General features: G+C 41.8%; 1 protein-coding gene across 1 annotated transcript in view; it reads right to left on the bottom strand.

Annotated features, from left to right (window-relative positions):
- Positions 1-212: 212 nt before the first annotated feature.
- LOC119394939 (polycystin-2) overlaps positions 213-20,657 on the bottom strand; it is a 58,756-nt gene continuing 38,311 nt past the window's right edge. The window contains exons 10-16 of the mRNA XM_037662238.2: positions 19,669-19,789; positions 18,702-18,800; positions 16,328-16,458; positions 14,427-14,666; positions 11,342-11,489; positions 8,713-8,817; positions 213-5,735 (exon numbers count right to left, since the gene is read on the bottom strand). Coding sequence (XP_037518166.1) covers positions 5,715-5,735; positions 8,713-8,817; positions 11,342-11,489; positions 14,427-14,666; positions 16,328-16,458; positions 18,702-18,800; positions 19,669-19,789 — 865 coding nt within the window. The 3' untranslated portion in view covers positions 213-5,714. The remainder of the gene's footprint in view (positions 5,736-8,712; positions 8,818-11,341; positions 11,490-14,426; positions 14,667-16,327; positions 16,459-18,701; positions 18,801-19,668; positions 19,790-20,657) is intronic.

The following is a 20,657-nucleotide window of genomic DNA, read 5'->3' as shown; positions in this document are numbered from 1 at the left end:
CCATTTATGAATTAACAGTATATGCCAAGAAGTCAAAGTTCCACTCATTAGAAGCAGTAGACCTAATATGAATGGTCCACGGCACTGAAGAATACATACATAAAGTGCTTTCACGTTTTCATGCGTTAAGTGCTTTCATGCCGGAAGCCTAATTATTGAGCCATACATGTGGTACATAGCAAAGTGTGACATGTCACGAACAAGTAGCAGCATTTCTACACAAGCCAAAAGAGCTTTTGGCAAGCTCTACTGGTGTGAATCTTTTTTTTCAAAGACAAAAAAAAAATTAATGTTAATTGGCAAAGTGCACCATTCAAACAGGAGTCACAGAGCAAATTAACATGAAGCAATCAGATATTCAGATGGCTTAGATTTTACTCTATTAACAGTATTTTAACTAGTAAGAACACATTATGCAATGTAACATATTCATCTATCATAAGTGTAACATACTCATCTATCATCTATCTTTTGAATATAACCGGTGCAGAAGTATACAGTCAAAAGTTTTTGAGCAATTATTTGAGATATTTTGAACAGTGGGATAATGTGAACAAGATTAATACTTTGCTGTTTTACTGTCATCTAGTTCTGCATAAAAGCTGAAGTTGACAAAAATACTGTGTCTGCACAAATACAATCTGGGGGGAGGGGTGCTTTCGACAACTCAGAAAATAATAGAGTACCTACTATCACAATTATCACACAGACTAACAGTGTGCCAAACACCATAGGCTAGGACTAAAATGTTACTATAGCGTGTGCGAGCACCTGCATAGGCCACCCACATAGCACTGTGAAATTGAGCAGAGTGCACTGCGATAATGAGTTGCACAACACACTAACAAAAATGTTGGACGTCCTCCTCCATACCGCATACATGATTGCCCTAGGGCTAATCAAATCCACGCGACTTCTACAGCTTGAGGTGCACAACACCCTCTCCAAATTTTTCAACACTGCACATCCCATGGTTCCTTGGTCCTTGCTGGCCTCTCATACCCCTATTCCTCACCATGCCAACTCCCTCTACACCACTTTTCTTGACACCATGCCCTGCTCCCTCATATGAATAATCCAAATCCCATGCTATATGGACCTAGAATAGGGACGAGGCTGCGGTGAGGCCCAGGTGTGGACACCCATGCACATCTTTAGAGATGGGACTGAAGATTGCCATTTCATAAACATGAATGGCTCACTTTACACACAGGCAAGCCATGGTTGGCATGGTGTACGAGCCCACCTCCGAAACATGCCTCGTGGCCGCCTGATTGAGCCCACTTATATTACTTGAAGGAGACACGATTGCTTCTGCCATCTTTCATGCACTGCATGCATTTCCCTCACCTCCAAAACCACCCATACCACCATAGCGACAGACCCTAACAAGCCTGTCAGGCCTACTTACACAGGCAAGTTCACCCACGCACCACTTGCCTGCTTGCCACCACCTCTATCTCATGCCACGGCGCTTCAACCATCGATACTATGACTGCTACAAACCTTGCGCATACCTCTCTCCATGACAATAAGCATGCCCGTGCATTTTCTCATGATTTTAAGCACCAGGCTCTGTTATAACGCAACCTTCTCAATTCTGATGACCTCAGAACAAAACACAAACTCCTTTGCTTTTGCAGGTACACTCCAATAGTAAAGGGATTCCCGGCAAGCCACCCTATAGGTCCTATCTAAACCTGCTCATGGTATTATTACAAATCTTGTTCCCTATTGCTGTTCCAATACTAGGACCTCCTGCAGTGCCGCTTGACCACCTCATACGAGCGTACCTAACCCTTATCCCCAATACCAACTCAGTACCCCTGGAATAACCGCTGAGTGGAAGTACCCTGAAAGACAAGTGCTGGCTGATCTACAGGATCTTTATCCCTAGTCCTGGACTGAGAAGCTGAGAAGCTAGTGGCAACTTGTCCTGGACCGAGGTGCTCAACCGTGAATGACTGAATCCCTTATCTCCTTAAATGACGTTTCTTTTCCCCCTCCTCTCTCTCTCCACAACAGGACTGCAATGTGTTGTCTTGAATGGTCAAGATGTGTGTATGCTGCAAAACCTGCATTTGAACACCCAAGACCCATCAATTACACATTGCAGTTGCGGACAGGCTATGTCCTAAAATCCACACTACTAAAAATGCTAATCCACGCTCCACCCTTGGTGCATGAGAGCCTCATCCTCAAGAGTAACTTGGGACTTTCTCGCTGTGGTAAGCCACAGGTGGTTAAGCTTGCTCTATGTTAAGGTAGAAAAAAGAACAAAGGCATATCGCATTATAAAATATTAAGCATGGCTTCAAACAGTGTGACCTGCTTTTGCAAGGCATGCACCTCTGCACACGTGTTTGTGCAGATATATATGCATGTGTTTATGCTTTCTGTCTTATGCAACTTAATATGCCGGCCATTTTGGGAAGCTTTCTTGGGGGGCAAGTTAGCCAATGTGATGCTTATGTCATGGAGTCAAGCAGCCGCTTTTAAGTTCTGCAACACTGATATACAACACAATGCTGTCCAAGATTACACTGAGAATACTGCAAATCATTCTGTGTAAAACGAAATTCTGGGTTTTTTGTGCAGAAACTATGATATACGTAATTATAAGGCACATGATAGTGGGAGATCCTAGATTAATTTTGACCACCTGGGGTTCTTTAACGTAAAACTAAATCTAAGTACACGGGTGTTTTTGTATTTTGCTCCCATCGAAAAGTGGCCTTCATGGCTGGGAATCAAACCCGCTGCCTCGAGTTTCACAGAGCAGCACCTTAGCTGCTAAGCTAGCAGGGCCAGTCAAGCATTCTGTGTAACATTGTTCAGTATATATTTTATTGCTGCATAGCAGAGGATCCAGTTAAAATTGCTCTGCATTCTTCAGGCTCACTGTACTGTGATGATGGAAAGCATGCATGGCCTGTGTTTTGACTGAAGATCAACTCGATCAGCATCTCTATGCAAGCAAGCTAGTCTGGGGCACTTTGAGCTATTTCAGGAACTCCTGGATTATATGTCCAGCAAATGGATCTGTGTATTTGCCAAACAATTCAATTTCTAAAAGACTTGAAATGTCAAAGGAAGCTTGCAAGGTCATTTTCAACCAACCATTTTTTCTACATGCGATAATAAAATATTAGGAAACAAAATGCGGATGTAGATGGGACACTAGCAAGGGATAAATGCTGTAAAATTGTGGTTATGTGCTGAACAAATTCATTTCTGCCACCAGTAACATAATGCAGTTATAGCATTGAAGTGCCACCTTTCACACGTGCATTGGTCATCATCATAGGAATGTGCAGAACAACGAATACTTATTGAAGCTATTGTATGCAACCAGTCTCCTTTGTCATGCTGTTCGAACATGAGTGAACAGCGTTTGCTCTTACCAAAACCAAGCTGAAACTTCAGCAGCTTATGCGACACGCCCAATACAACTTGATCAAAGCCAGAAATCCTACATGTAATAGACGCATGATGCATTAGGAAACAGAGCAACTTCATATATTAGACTTGATATAGTACTTTTATTTGTTCTGCGAAACCTGATACTGCAACAGCTTCTAAGAAATATATATTTATGTATTGCTGTCACATAACAGTTAAATAAGAAGTAAATAAGGAAACGGCATAAGGGAGCTGTATTAGAAACAGTAAAGTGCATGCGTTATGTGCTGTTTCTTTTCATAACTGAAAATTACAGCGAGGGGGCTTTCTTCTGAAGATTAAAGTGTTACATGCAGCTGAAAGGTTCTTCACAATTCTGTGTGTACTATAAATGGCAAATACATAATGCCCAAAATAAAAGAGTAGTCTTCATGTTAGGCATATAGTGGTAAGTGATGCACAAATCAATTAGTATTTCTATTTGGAGCCTGGTAAAAGTCATCAATCAAATTGACTGCTTGTCTGTGGTGTGATAAGGGAAGAGGCAAATGTCCCCAAACCAAAGCGTCATTTTACGTCGCTGTTCCACAGTGTGACGTATAAATATGACGAGAATGTAGCTTATCTCTCTAGTGGATATGCCTTATTTTTCACCCACAGCAATTTGCTATAGTGCTAGATATGACTGGAGAAAATCATTGACCAGCAGAACTAGCTCATTTTTTAACTGCCAAATTACAGCAATTTTCAGTGTATAGCTTCTGACCATGTAAAATGGGAATGCAAAAATATTCTCTGTTATGACAGTCAGTTTCAGTTAAACATTCAAATTATGATGGTACAGCATTGAGTGGTCCTATGAAAATAAATGTAGCTGTATATGCGTTTATCACATGGAGCCTGCCATATGGTCTTGCCTGGTTGTGCAATCTGCTGATGCATTGCACTTTGAACTCTCCTTCCCTCAAAAAACCCCTTCTGCATGCAGAATAATTAAGTAAACAAAGTAAATAAATAAATAAGGATTAGCGTATAAATAACACGGTGAAGAGGGTATTGAGTTAGGTGGTTGTGCCTGTGGAACCTTCAAGGTCAGCAGTTTTGAGTCTCAACACAGGACGAATATGGGAAGACCGATTTTCAGTGACAACAGGAACAGTCAGTGGGGATCCTACAAGCAAGGCTTCAAATACAGTTACATAGCCAAAATCTGTTCAATAACAGACCTCCCACAACTACAGTTACTTCTCATTTTTAACTTGTCAACACTGCAAAAGACAGCAAATGCTAGGGAAAAATGGGAATATGCATGCAAAGTTGGAAACAGCACTGCACACTCTGTCTCACAAGTGAAACCAGCGCAGGTCAATGCATGTACCAGCCTACCACTCAAAACTCAAGCTGCAAAACAGTGCTCAATCATGTCAGCGTACCTCTCATCTAAAACAGGAATGCATGCAATTACTGAACTGCTGTAGATGGTGCGTAACACACGCTATTTTACTAATGTTTACTGTACTTGCAGGTCCTTTTGAAGAGAACAATCTTTTTTTTTTATCACAAAGTTCACACAAGTTGTTTCACAATAGATGTGCTTTCTTTTTTTGGTCAATCAGCTAAACGAGAATTGCACGATGGATGCACTACAGTTGGGAATGAATTGTGCTTTTACAAACCACACAGCAATGCCGTCTGCCCAGGCTAAAGCTACACTAGTTTAATCCAAACAAACAGCACAGCTTCGTAGTGCAAAATCGGGTGCTCTCTCGATAAAGCAGCAAAAAGCACACCACAGCCTGATTGCACGATGCATCAACCATGTAAACTCTGTCAACGTGCCAACAATAGGGGTTACAGGAGCCCATTTGAAATGTATACAGATGTGACTCAGAGCCACAGCAACTTTTTCGGGCAAAATGTAATACTGATGGCACTACAAGCACTCTTCTTGGCCATTACCAATATATCTACGACAAAGCATATGACGTCTGTCAGCTATGCTGAAACAGATGAACCACTAACAGAGGAGCTACCGATAACACGTAATAACTGGTAGTACTCAAAGTTCTTGCAAAAATAAACTTTTCAGTTAACTTTTCTCGCGTATAGTAATTTGCAAGCTGGCAAGACAAGCATTTATGCTTGAGAGCAACAATGTTGTTACGTGGAACACTCAAGAGAGCTGGCCACAACAAGGCTCATGAGAGATTGATGCTTCGTGCGAATATCTGCCGGTTGCTCTGCACAGGACAGACGTCATCTCCCCCACTCCACAGCTGCTCGCTCAGCTTGTAGTAAGCAGTGCAGCCTCCTCAAGGTGTGTTGCTCCTCTCCTAAAATAAGAAAAAAGGATTACAGCATTAGGCTCATTGCAGCCCTGTAAAGGACATCGACATGTCTTAGTGCCTGTTACATATGCACAGCTGAAATTTTTGCAGCAGTGTAGCATTCTTTATGGGGTAGAACCCCTCTGACATATTGTTATATAGTATATGCAAGCACATAAACAGAACGCTGTGATCAGAAAAACACGTTACATGATCACGTTGCCATTGTCATGTAAGCCATACACAGGCAACCATACACCTATGACCATGCTACCTGAGAATCTGCCATGTCGCAACACAATGGGATACACTTCCAGGCGCACTAACCACAAGTGTGCATACCGATATATTGTCTGCGCTGCATTATGCCACATTTCATGTCACACTGATTATACAGAAACATTGTGTCGCAATGTTTCTGTAACAGGTATGACCACGTCTTAGTTGCACAAGCTTCCACATTCTTCTTTACATTTGCACAGAAGTATTTGGACCAGCATGAACCAGCACAATATTCTGGGCTATTGCTCCTCCAAGGCACTGCAGACTTACACTTCGGCAGCTGCCTGGGGCTCCTTCAAGCTTTTTTATTGCAGCTTACAGACCATTCCAGTGAAATATCGAGTGAACTTGTGTTTTACATTTAAAGCAGTCTTCTCTTAGTTATTTTGATAAAACTACTACGTACTGTCATATTTATTCAATATTTAATTTAGTAGTGCAACTAGCTCCATTATCCTTTTTACATATTTTATTAGGTAAGCCCCGGATAATATAATCAACTACTGATATATGTTTAAAACCGTATGAAATTGAGCTTGTTGGTACGCGATCATAGTAATACACAGTGAAACAGCGCAATAAAACGACGAAAAGAAAGACCAAACAGGACCAGTGCTCACTACCAACAGGTGCATTTATTTTTGCTGCACAAATATATAAGCATTCTGGAAAGGGGAACAACAGGAGGAGAAGGAAAAGATTTTTCTAACTCATGTGCAGGTGCCCTGACTTGTCAAAGAACATGATACGCTCAACTGTGGAGGTACATAACCTCTTTGTTAGTGCGATAGAGACATGAATCACCTGCAACATGTATGGCAAAGGCTTCATATATATTGCGGATGCAGTTATCTCAGTAGCAGTGCAGAATACATGTCTATAATAATATGATGACTGCATTCAAAGAACTAGTGTGCTCATTGTATACATGCGTTTTGATGTACAGTCTCACAGACTGAAATGCAACAAGTTGGGGCTAAGTGATGTATGTACTTTTGGTTCCACAGTCTTCAGCTCATATCATATCAGCATAATTTTGACTCTATCATTTACATCAGAGCCAGTATTATCTCTAGTAGCCAGTTTCATAGCGACATGACACGGCAATCTCGAGTAGTAGTGCATACCAATCGGTATTAGTGAAAGTTTTGATGTCCCATTTCAATCATCGAGCACTGTACAATGTGCTGAGATTAGTGCAAATAACGCCTAGGAATCCACCATCAGACTCTATTTGAATAGTTCGTGGCTACCATGGACTAGACACCTAAGCCGACAACTAGGGAAATCATGGAGTCCTGTGAAGACCACCCACTTGGAACACAGCTGTCTGTGCTAAAATTCAATTGTAGCACTGTGACAATTTTTCACAAGGGCCACAGCAAACATGTTGAGTTGCTTTTGTTTCCTTGTGCTGCCTGTGTCATATGTGCTGTTTGTTTTTTACACACTAGCACTTTCAAGTTCTTTTGTGTGTTTTTTTCATTTGCCATATATCTTGACATTGATGTCTAAGTGCCTTTCCAATATTTACTATCAGCATAGATTCAAATCCAAGAAAGCTTAGAAAAATTAGAGCGCACTGGAACTGGGTTTCCAGGTGTACTATGTGCCTGTAACCTTAGCTTAGTTTAGAGTGTGGAGTGATCGAACACCTGTTATGTGTAATTGCATTGATAATGTGATGTGCAGACTAGCGTTTTTTTCTTCTTTTTTTTTCCTGTTTTAAAGAGACTGACAACCAATTTTTAGGGCACCTATTTTCTTTAGCGCAACGAAAAGCTAACTGGTCAGAGTTTCTAGCCATGGAATGGTTATGTGGAAGACGCCGTGAAACGTTTTTAATCAAAATTTTTCTATCTGCGGCGAATATGAAGTCTTATACACACTTGACAACACATGCTGTAAACAATGAGCGCGAGAGCGGTTTGTGTTCGAGGGCGGCGGTTTACTGCGCATGCGTGCACACCGCGCGCATGCGCCGCGGCTCAACATGGGCCACTGGCAGCCGCGAAGGCAGCGCCGCTTCTCGCCGTGCAACTCTTCTTACCTCGTTGGCAGCACAGAACAGAGCGAGGATAGATAATAATATGCATACTCTAACTTTGAGGGCCAATTATGGCGCGCATGACAGCATCAGACTACGCGACTACGTACAGCAAAGTGACCGACTTCATAATCGAGCTTCAAGGCTCTTCCGCTAGGCTGCGCAACATGCCAGTTTTTGTAACTTTTAAGCGCGATTTAGAAATATAAGTCCTACTCACAATGCGAAAGGATGCTGGAATCTGTCACTATAATTCACGGTCTTTTCATTTCTACCAATATCTAATCACACGTTCTTCCCAGTTGTCGGTCCCTTTAACGGATGCTGATATGCATTGTAGTGGAAATATGTATATAAAATAATCTGTCTTCATAAAATATACCAAGATGGAAATCAGAGCAGTCGTCGGTCACATTGTTTATCTAGCTTTTTCTTGCACAAAGCCATCAAAATGCTTTATCATTGGACTTGAATATCATTAGAGCCTGGAAACATGCTATTAGTAAACAGGAATATATTAGTGAATTGCTACTGTTGTACGTTTGAAGCAATCCAATAGATACTACCATGGCTACTAAACATAATGGTTTCATCACACGGTTAATATAAAAAATAAAGGTACTGCCGTACTCAAATTAACATGGAAACGCTCACCCTCCGTGGAGTGTGCAGTGAGGCATCAGAATCCCAATGCTGAAGCTCCTCTCGAACCAGTTTCTCCATCTGCTGACGCTTGCCCTTCTCATCCAAACCCTCGTTCTGCAGTGGTAAACAGTAAAATCTGAGCTACTCATATCAAGTACGGCCCCAAGGGGCCACTCCTCTAATTTCCTTGCGTATGTGGAGTGACTTCTGCCAGCCAGGCTGACGTAAATATGAACAGCAGAGGTTCAAATAATTTGGATCACATGCTTCAAGTACAGTGGACTCTCAAAAAATGGAAATCTCTTAAACGGAATTGCTGCTTAAATGGAACAACTGCCTCTAATATGATTGGTTTCGTACCTGAATGCTGCAACCCAGTTCATCTCTCGGTAAATGGTATGCCTCTTAAATGGAACATATTATTTTGGTCCCTTCAGGTCCCATTTAACGAGAGTCTACTGTACGTCAAGTCACATCACTACATTAGTGGCAACATTCCCAATAACAAGATCAAGCACAGACATGCTAGGCAATGGTGCGCTAAGTGCGCTAAGCAATGGCAGATGTAATGCATGTCACCAGTGCAAAAGTGCACAGACAAAAAGACAAAGTATTGTACTGACATAGCATATACATAGCCTATATCATTAGCTTTTTTCTTAATGATCATACTCATTAGCTTTTTTTCTTAATGATCATACTGTGCATATGTCCCATGGAGCTTCTGGTTGGAGCAGTAGTCAAAATGCCTTATCATATGACAACAGATTCAGATAAACAACAAAGTACATAGCTTTTGTAGAGCACTACGTTTTTCTAGTATCCAGACTAGACCAACATGGCAGCTCTAAAAAATGAAATTCAGCGAAGAATAGTACTAGGAATCTGGTTGTCTGAATCTGAAAATGAAATCTGAAAATTTTATGTCTCGTTAACACTCTGGTTTTTATTGTGTTGATCATACAAGTGTCAATCATGGAACCTGCAGAAACATAAAATAGAAAAATATATATTGTTTTGAACTCTAGTGCTGGCATAGTTTCAAAAATTCTATGGACTGCCAAAAGATCAAATCTTTCGGTTGTAGTTTAGTTTTGTTTCGCAAGGGGTTTTCATTTGTTGTGCTCACAAAATCTGATGTCTATCTGCTTTCTAATCTCTTCACTTGATGCTCGCTTATTTATCTCCTACTAGAATGCAAGTTAAGCTGTCCGCAGGTGGGCACTGGTATATACAAATGATGCCTCCGTAGACGAACGATGCTACCCCGGCTGCATATTTTCTGAGAATTGCAAAAATTGCTTGCCCCTTGGTGGTGATAAGATGAAAGGTTACTGGAAATTTCTCGTTTGGTTTTTCTGACAGGCGCACAGCCAGAGTTTTCTTGCGTGCACTCACATACACAGTGATTACACTATGGCCGAGCACACTGGTTTCTCTGCTGAAAAGAAGTCAAGCGGAGATTCCTTCGATTCGCACTACTGCCTAAATGTCCAATCACAGTGAGATTTATTGAATGCCAGTCGCTTGAAATCACTAGCCAGTTTGAACTCTGACTTCGACCGAGGAGCAACTCTTCCGAAATGTGTGTGGCGTGACAATCCTGACTGGTACGAAGGTGACAGAAATCTAGCATGCACATTTTTCTAGGATGCCGGCACGTGGTATCAAAAATCATGTGACCTCTCAAGCGTGGCTCGAGCCACACGATCTGCATGCTCACTTTGTCTTTGCGGCAATATCACAGAACTGCATGAGCTGTGCTTTCGCTTCCTAACTGCCGCGTTTACCTGACATAAAATTCACAGTAAAATAGCCACACCAGATTGCCTGTGCCTTCAAGTTGCCTTAGACGAAGGCATAAGGGACCCTGTGAGTTTTTTCTCACTTTACAATCACTACAAAAAAAAATTTATTATATGTTGCTCTGAAGATATGAAACCTGCAATTTAAAGACTCAACCCCAAGGGGTGACAACTGGAAAAAAGACTTGACCCTGAAAAGGTTAAGCTATTTGCAACCTAGCACCCTGTTACTGCCACTCCCAAACAGCCTTGCCACTGACACTACACTGACTACCAATTCCCACATTTCTTGCACCAAGCACGCTACATCGATTTTTAATGCCGTGCTCTCTAGTGTCAGATTTCCAAATGAACAGCACACAGCCAAGCATGTGGCTTGCAGTACATGCTGCACCATCTAACCGCTGATGACAGCTGTGATAAACTGCTGCGCATGCACTGTTAAAGGCACATTGACATTAGACTGACATGACACCGATGTTGACTCGATGCAGATGATCAGCCGACAAGTCGGTGGCAGATGATCATCACCAGACTGTGTGGTCATACTAAGGCCGACAACAACGCTAACGCTTCTTAAGCCCTTGTGGGGCTGCAGTATGTGTAACAAATGAAACGAATAGCACAACGATGCCCCTGCTCAAGTCAGAGTAGCACAACAGTAAAAGAGTAATAAAGGCTGTTGAGCATTCCTCACACTGAACCATCTACTCGCCAGCAGACAAAGTGCGAGTTGCTTAAGTTTTATCAGCTGCTGATAACTGAAAAACTCTAATAATCTCCTATCATAGGAATTGATTTTAATAAGGATAGTCAATGGGCTAGTATCTGACCTCTGAAATGGTGTCAAGAATTTTGCTCATGGTGTCCCGCCGGTTGGCTTTAGCTTTTTCCATGGCTTCCATTTTGACCAGTACAGCGTCAATCTTGGACACGATGCTACCAATGGAATGCTCCATGCGATCCACACGCCGGGTCAGACTGCGTACAATAGGTAGTGTACATCAGGTATCAAAGAAATTGAGATCATATGTGAAACACTTGTACAAATCCACTAGGTTACCAGCCTTCTACCATAATTTCCACTGCTTGAATGCCATCAAAAACAGCATCTCTGCCAGCATGAGTCTACACATGCCGAAAAACAAATATACAGCCATTTTGTCAAAAGAGCTGATGGCAACAGCTAGCAATATGTTACCTACATGCAGTAAGACTCTGTAGTGTTTCACATGTACGCTCAAACCTCATTATAAAGAAGTCGCATCTGACACAAAATTAACTTCGTTATAACCAAAAATTCGTTATAAACATACATTCTTAGCACTGTATCTATGACAAGACTATTCCTCTTTTTACTACGTTATAACCGATAATTAGTTATTTCCATGTTCGTTATATTGTAACGAACAATTCAGGTAGTCTTGTGAGATAACTTGTCAAAAACAAGAAGCGTTCTCCCTCTTGATCGAGCGGCTCCTCACTTCTCCTTCCTCTCTTTCCTGGTCACAATCACCCGCGATCCGATCACGTGCGGCGACTGGCGCCGTTGTTCGCTTGGAGGGCGCGCGTAGTTTAAAGACTGTTTCATGGCTTGCATCAATATCGAGGTAGGTTTGAGTGTAATATGAGTTGCACAAAACGTTTGAAACAATGCACAAAGAAGCTGTACATTGCTTTCAGATCTTGTATATGTATGTGTGCAGAGCCACAGCTGTTACTACTCCTGTACCTCACCTCTGCCCCTTCCATTTTTTTAGGCCCCCCATTTCTTTATCCTGGCAGTTCTGATGAACTTTTTTTTTGTTCTTGGTGCTTGTTTGTAACCACTACATAATAGCACCATATGGCTCAATTACTGCCTTTTGAGTCAAAGCTGCATTTAGTTCTTAGCCTTTATCTATGTTCTTAGTGTGTTAGCCTTTAGAAGCATGCCCTTATACCAAAACCACTCGCGTCCTGTCCTCTCCTGTCTAAGTCTGCAAGTTTGGTGCCATGCACATGGCAGCTTCAGTTGTTAAGGCACTCATCTATACCTATTAAGCCTCCCAGCAGGCTATATTAAAATGATTGCCACAGGCAGAAGAGAAGACACATCAAAGTTAAACTTTTGCAGGAACGAATTGAGTAAAGCTTGTGGGCACACCAGTCAGCACTCTAAAAAGTGCATTAAAAAACTCTTAATTTCCAGGACTTTAATTGACCATTGTTTATTTAGTGGCACTAGAGAGGCCTTCTCAAAGTTCATGTAAACTTTTCCAAGACCTGTGAGGGCAAAGACTCCAGCATGGGTAAAAGATGAGAAAACTGCAGAAGATGGTACTCTTGCTTTCATTAAAACTGCTTCTTTAAATGAACCTGCATGCTATTACACTCAAACAACACATCAAGGTCTGTGAATTTCTAAACCCGTAATTTAGACTGAAAAGGAAATTCAGAGCAGAGCAGTATAATGTTTTGGCCAGAGGAAATTGTGAAATATAATCAATTTTAGTGGCAATCATTTAGAAATCCATAAATATATTACCCCTACGAATTTTTACAAAACGTGCTACTATATCACCTTTAACTGCTCCAATTGGTTAGCACGCTAAAAAAGGTATTTGGGTCATAACTATGCAAAAGTGCATCCTGAAAAGAGGAGAAAGGAGAGACTGGCACATAGATGTGTGAATTTAGTTTTTAAGTTATATGTCTCAAATCATCTCTTTTTTCAAAAGCCTATGATACACCCAATGTGCTGTATAACGGTGTAAAAACTGGCGACCTCACTAAGGTGAAACAGCTCCAGTGTGAGAAAACGAAATAATACCAGTAATACTGCATGAAAACTGATACACTACATTGCAAATGACAGCAAAAGCATGCAAACACAAATTGGGCAACAGGTAGAAAAAATGAAACATGGAGGGAAATGTAAATGCACGCGACCAGGACACTGGATGGGTGGCTGTATGCATTAACTTCTCTCTTTGCAGCACTTTTTCAAAATTCATATTTTTCTTTTAGCTGATAAACCAACTATGCAAAAACAAATGCTTGAGAGATAAGGTAATGTAATCTAATCCCTTTCTTTACATGTTTTATTGTAATTGTTATCTGTCCTTTCATCTCCTTTACTGTGCACCTTCTCCATGGCCATGAGACAGTTGAGGTTTTCACTGAAAAGTCACAAAAGTTGCTGCCTTTCACTTTCCTTTCCCACTTTCTTTCTGCTGGAAAACAATAAATGCCTAGATACAGCAAGGGCATAGCAACATCCCCATCTTGTTTGGTACGTTGTGTGGCAGAGAGTCTACTCTACTGAGAGGGCTTTCCTTCCACATTGTATCAAAGCCTTCGCATCCCTATGGGCTCAATGTGACACCTTCTCCTCCCCGGCTGGCACTACCACACTGGCTTCAGGCACCCTGTTAGGTTCCTGGACGATTTGAAGCTGATGTCAAAGCTCTTAATGCCTTCTTTGCCTGCTGCTTACAACCATGAGTCCTTATTAGCGACAGTCTTCTCTCGTTCATCCACCTATGCCCTCGTCTTTTCCCCCCCAGGAAACTGAGCTGAGCTAAGTAAAAGGCAGCAGAGACTATAGCACCTGTACACTTCAATTACGACTACTATTACAGTGAAACCCCATTATAAGGAAGTCGAATATGACACGAAAGTGGCATCATTATGGTATCCAAAAATTTGTTATAAGCATATATTCATAACACTGCATTTATGGCAAGACTATTCTTCATTGACTTCGTTATAACCGATAATTTGTTATATCAAAGTTTGACTACTACTGCTACTACTACTACTACTACTACTACTACTACTACTACTACTACTACTACTGCTACTACTACTACTACTACTACTACTACTACTACTACTACTACTCTGGAGATGGAATGCACAATGCTCATTACTTACATATTTAACTCTTCCGAAGAGACGCCCCCATCACCACCGCCGCCGCTGCCGTTGCCACCGCCACCACCAGCATTGTCATTGCCAGAGGTCTTTTCACGCTGAATCTCTTCGTCAAGCAGAACCTTCTGTCCCTCAAGGTGTGCCATCATCTCCTTTGTTTCTTGCTCATTCAGCTCGCGGTTGCCGTCCACGTCATACTTGGAGAACAGCATCTCAATCTCCATATCACTGAAGTTTTGCCTGCATACAAACGCGGTGATCAATATATATTCAGTTTCAGGGCTGAGAACAGGGTGAGACACATATAGTACTCATAATTACATCAACTTTTACTTTTGAGCCTTTTCTCTCTTTTCTTTGATCAATTTCAGAGATGCAGCCTTCTCACAGGTTAAGTACTTATAGTAGGTGCCCCATCCTTTATTGAGTTGACAATTGTCACAGTGACGAAGTGTGCTTTGATTCGAAGTATGATCAGTCACAATGTCTAATTAGGTAATACTTTCGTTATAGATAAGCTCCAAAACAGGCAGCTCAAAGTAATTTAAAACAAAGAATTTATGACTGGCTAGATAAATTCCTTTGCTTGCCTCTCCAACACTTGTTTACAGACAGCTGACTCACGCAGCCACTTGACAGAGTTGTTAGAGCCAGTTCTCAAGCTGCTTTTCTCACCATTTACCAATATCCCATAATAAACTGTCTATTCCAACAAGACGCATTCGCGATGCCATACTTCGTGAAGAATGTCACCATATGATATTGGCTAGAGCACTAAGAGAGCTAGCACACGAGAGGTCAGCAAAGCATGTTGCCATAAAAGTAGGGGTGTGCGAATATTCAAGTTTCGAATTCGAATCGAATAGATCCTAATCGAATAATTCGATTCGACTTTCAAATAGCTAGTATTCGATGTTTCGAATAATTCGACCAGACGAATATCTAAAATGCGACAAAGGCTAATGGTGCAACTTGGTTGGGGTAGGGTGGCTAAAACTAACGCTAACATCGCCGTTTCTTAAACTTTCACTGACATCCTGGTTCAAAAGCGAGCACATGTTGATCTTAGAGATTATGTCATTTCCGCATGTAGAAAAACACACGAGAGAACTGTCAAGTCCTTCATAACTTCGCTCCTGAAATGAAAGCGTGGACTTCTTGCGTAGTTCGGTCGCATATGCTGCAAGCGCCGTAAAACAACCTGACTTTGGCCTGCGAAACCCTCGGTGATTGGCTTTGCATGTAAAAATTTGTTCACGTTGGGCAGTCAACACTGCCGCACCGCACCACTAGTTCAGAAACTCCCGTCGTTCCGGCACGCAGTTAAAATGCTGCTGTGGATGGGCGCCCGAAGACTTTTGGGCCCGGAGCATCCATGGCGACGAAGCACAACTTTACCATTGTCAGATGAGCCTTATTTCTCGACCATAGGGAAAGAAAACTAGCTACCGTACCCCCCTCTGTTAGCCGTTAAGAGGTTAGGAGTGGCGCTGCTGACTGAAATGGCAGCTCTTCTATCAACATGCTTGCACGCCCATAAAAGCTGAAAGAAAAGCCACTCCCGAACAAGTGCATAATGAATCTGTCAGCACGCTGTAGCGTCCTTGATTTTTCCTTTGTCCTCCCGTAACTGGCGGTACACATTTCGTGTAAATATACTATTCAATATTCGATATTTTTGGCCACTATTCAGCACTATTCAATTCGAATTCGATTCGAGATGAAATTTCACTATTCGAACACCCCTACATCTCTTTTCTTTTGCTCTGAGATAGAAGGCCCTTGAGATTTGAAAAATAATGGGAGTTTGTATTTATGTTCCTTCATGTTAATCTTTTTTATCTTTATGAAGGCACAATAGACTGCCAGCCTATCTACTTGCCAAGTCAGAAATAGCTTACGCTTTGAGTGTTTTGCGGACTTCATCAAAGGTCAGTTTGTTGTCATGGTTGGTGTCTGCCATTTTGAGTGCATTCTGAATGTCCACAATTTGATCCCGCTTGCCCAGCTTGCCAAGAATGCTGTTGTAACCCTGGAAACAAGACACAATGCATTTGAAAAGACAATGTAACATGGTGCAAACAAATTTACGATTTCAGCAAAAGAAAAAGGCTAACCAATTCTGTATTAATCTATACAGTCTTGTAATATGTATCAATTGAGTGCATATCTGTTCCTGCCAAAAGACACATTTCAGCAAGCGTCCGCTAGCAAATGCAGCATACAGCACAAGGTAGATTAACTTGACATAAACACATTATAAAAAGAGAGGTGATTAAGTTCATCATTACAGCACTATGCAAAAAGAGTTTCAGTAACAAGCATGAGTGCAATAATGAGCAAGCATATTCGTTTACCTAACATATGCACGGCATAGCATAATGCACTGAATTTCCTCAACAGTGAATGAGCAGGTGAGAATGCCTTTCATATGACTGTATATGAGCTTGCTGACAAGTTACTATTTCACGAGAGAAATCATTTTGTCCCTAACCTAGAATATTCTGGTGTGGAGTGGCCTCGTCATGCTAAGAGAAAAAACTGTCGAGCTACTGTGAGAAATTAACAGCAAATAGGAGTAATGTGGCCAAATTAGCAACTGCAGTGACTGCCACAAGGCAATCACTGCTCCTTCACCACCTCCCAGTATGAGCATCCATTTTTGTCCTCTGTTAACTACGGCAACTTGTAACACATTCCCTTGGCTTATAGATAGATGTGGAAAGCATTTTTTACTGCTTTTGAGATACGCAGCCTGCCACTGTTTACTGCCTCTATTTGCAGCATTTCTTATTAAAGGGGTCATGAACCGACCCTTGGGCCTGGTGAAAAACCACATCCTGCGGAAAGCAGACACTGCTATGAACAGCTCAGCCAAATCTTGCAGTCGTGTGCGGCAAGCAGAGTTAGAAGCAGAGCGCGAAGTTGCCATTTCCTCGGGTGGCCTCATTTCATACACAGGCCTGTGCTCACTCTCTTTGGAGCCGCCAGCGCCTGCTGTTTGATGTCACACAATGGACTGCATGCTATTGGCCAATAGCCGACATAAATCAAGAATGGCGATTGGATCAGATGCGCTTCTTGCCACATGTTGCTGCAACATACCGTCGCTGTGCTACACGATCTGCTAACAATACACAGTAGCTACAATAGCGCACATAGGAATCACAGCGGGAGAGAGCAATCACGTTTAATCATGCATGCTCAAGGTGATGACACACACTGACGTAACTTCTTTACCCCGTGCCATTCCTCCCTGTGTAGCCACAGCACGCTCGTCAGGACGATAGAAGTACAAAGTGCGGCGAATCCCTGTAATTCTGCTCATTCTTGACGGATACAAAAAATTTTTGTGAGGCCTTCATGAGGCAATAAACTCCTATACTGACGTCCTTCGACGATTACTTGGAAAAGTGGTTCAGGATCCATTAAGCAAATTTCTTTCCGAATCTTCTCTTTTTTTTTTTTTCAGACGAAAAGCTTTGAAGGCATCTCATATGAACAAAGTTATTAGCAATCAAAGGCTGCCACTGCCATGACTTAGTAGCACTCTCCTGCTTTTTGTTGTGTAAACTGCACTAGAACCTGCAATGCTCTACCAATATTTTTCATGCTTCAACCATCACTGCACTTAGCTTTACAGTCAGTCAACATGACGGAGAGATTGTGTTGTGAAACCTTTGAACAGCTACCACATTCAGAAGGACATAGTACTTAATATTGCTACTGCAGGAGGATGTCTATCGAGCTAGATTAATTGGTAAAGCACTGTACGTTGAACGTAGCAGATACGTTTGGTTTCATTTCCCTTTACCTTGCTATTTCCACATTTTAATTGAACATAATTAACTTTCCTTTTGTTATCTGGCTTTTTTCTTTATTACTTCGTATGGTTGTGACCACCCGAAAAACTGAGCCCCTCGGATCCCCCTACTTTCATTCTCATTATCAACAACACTATGGTACCATTTTATGCCACCAAAAAATAGTACCGCCATCCCCATCAGTGATGATAGTCCTCACTTGTGATTTTGTTGAAAGAACTGCTTAGCCATGATGCCCGAGGCAACATGCAAGCAATACGTACAATAGCAATTTGAGCAAGTTTAATAAAATTGCAGACAGTCTTTTTGAAGGAAGACACTTACCACTGCTAAGATGTCTACGATATGTCTAGTGACTAAGCAAGTCAATCTACCATGTCCAAAAATTGTTGTAGGGCCCTCAGAGTATGAACTGGACAAAAAAAAGGATGAGAAAAAGTGAACAGCTTACCTTCTTAAAGTAGTCAACAAGCTCAAACTCGTTCTTCTGTTGCGAGATCTCCGATTTTACTTCGGCATAGGTGTCGTTAATGATAGCCAAGAACATGTTCTGCAAGGATGAAAAAGAAATGTGGTGAAAACTCAAGAACCCCGAAAAAACAAAACTTGAGTTTACACAGTATAACATCTCAGATAACACAGGCTTATGACAAAACGAACAATCAACATTACCATTTCATATGCTCTATTACTGCAATGCAAGAATTTCACTTACTATGAAACAAGTCCTTAGCACAATAAGTGCACTGGCCTATATGTACTAGATACAGGAAGAGATTTGATAGACCAACTCTTATGCCCATTTTCAACAAACAACACATACATGCACATGACCAAAAAAAAGTCATAAGTCACTAATCGGTTCATAGTGTATAGAAGACAAATATCAAACAAAGCTATTGCAACTCCGAAAATAATTCCATATAACATAATGCATTTAAATGGGCACATGACACACCACTTTTGTAAAAGAAATTTTTGACTATAAGCATAAATGATTTCATCAGACTGATTTTTGCGTACAATTTAAACGGGAAAACGTCTGTACATGAGAGGATATTAAGTTTTATATATGTCATCCAACGGTATCTCTTAAGCAGATGAGATCTCGTATATTGGCAATGCACAGTTTTATGAAATTAGTAAAAGATGCCAAGATAGCACTTTGTTCTTTCATAAAACTGACCTATAGAAGTAGTTCGCCACTTATGCAAACAGACAAAGCACCCATATATCTACAGCAATGCTTAGAACAAAGTAAGCAAGTTGTAGAAATACTATAATATAAATCGAACAGGCTATAACAGTACGTGCTCCACTCAAACCAAGTAAGCTCAGGACGACAATGTCAGCTTGCAATGAAAACTGCAGCAAATATACAGAACATAAAAGAAAGAAAGAAAGGTGAGGGTACACACCAAGAGCACGAAGAATACAAAGAAGACGTAGCTGAGGAAATAAATGGGGCCCAACACTCTGTTGGCAGCTTCCATTTCCTCGAAATCGAAGTCACCCAAGATAAGACGCAGAAGAGTGAACCTGTTTGGTTAATACAAGAACACAAAAGTTAGTCCAAATGCTTTCACTAAAATTCAATCACTGCTCAGTACTGGCCAGCTAAAGATGCACAAAAGGCAATTATAATGAGTGGAATGTGCTAGCAATGCACTATACAGATAGAGTGAAAATTTCATAATCGCAGCAAATATTTGGCAGATCAAAGAACCTGTCCCTGCATCCCTAACAAACTTCCTACCAAACAGAAACCACTCTGCACCTTTGTTATATACAGTCATACCTGCCAAGTTTGGAGAAACGGAATCCGGGAGATGTACTAAACGGGGGGGGGGGGGGGGGGGGTACTGCGATAGCAATTATATGTACATTAGGCAGTTTTAGAACAGCGTACGCAAAGCTTTGCGCTGGCTTTTAGCGCAACTGCGCCTGCGCGTGCGTCGTACGCTAAGCACTTGCGGGCTCCCGGTAAGTGACGGAAATAGCGGGCCGCAAACGCTAACTTAGCGTACGCAATTCTAAAACTGCCTACTGTCAGCGGGATTTTGCGGTCGCCGCTGATCTGTAGAGAGTCCAAACCGATAACATCGCTTACGCATCGTCTGTTTCACGTGCGAGTAAATGCGCGCTAGCGCTAGGGACGAACGCTGTTGAAGCAGAGATGAAACGACCCGGCCGTCACCGTCGCGCGAAGGGCACATGCGATAACATCGTTCCGCATGTGAGGCCTGTCGTCGCTTGCTTACCAGTTATTTCGTCGAGCAAGGGACCATAAGGGGCGCCGTTGAGACGGGGACGGTCGCGAGCGCTGGCGACCGCGCTATCTCGACAGACATCGGTTACCCTTTTAAGTGCTGGACTGCGGCGCAAAGTGCACAGCTACTTCATGCGC

The sequence above is a fragment of the Rhipicephalus sanguineus genome, chromosome 1 (assembly GCF_013339695.2).
Source record: "Rhipicephalus sanguineus isolate Rsan-2018 chromosome 1, BIME_Rsan_1.4, whole genome shotgun sequence".
Classification (NCBI taxonomy): Eukaryota; Metazoa; Arthropoda; class Arachnida; order Ixodida; family Ixodidae; genus Rhipicephalus; species Rhipicephalus sanguineus.
Note: the sequence above shows the minus strand (reverse complement) of the source record. Positions and strands in the feature narration are given on the sequence as shown.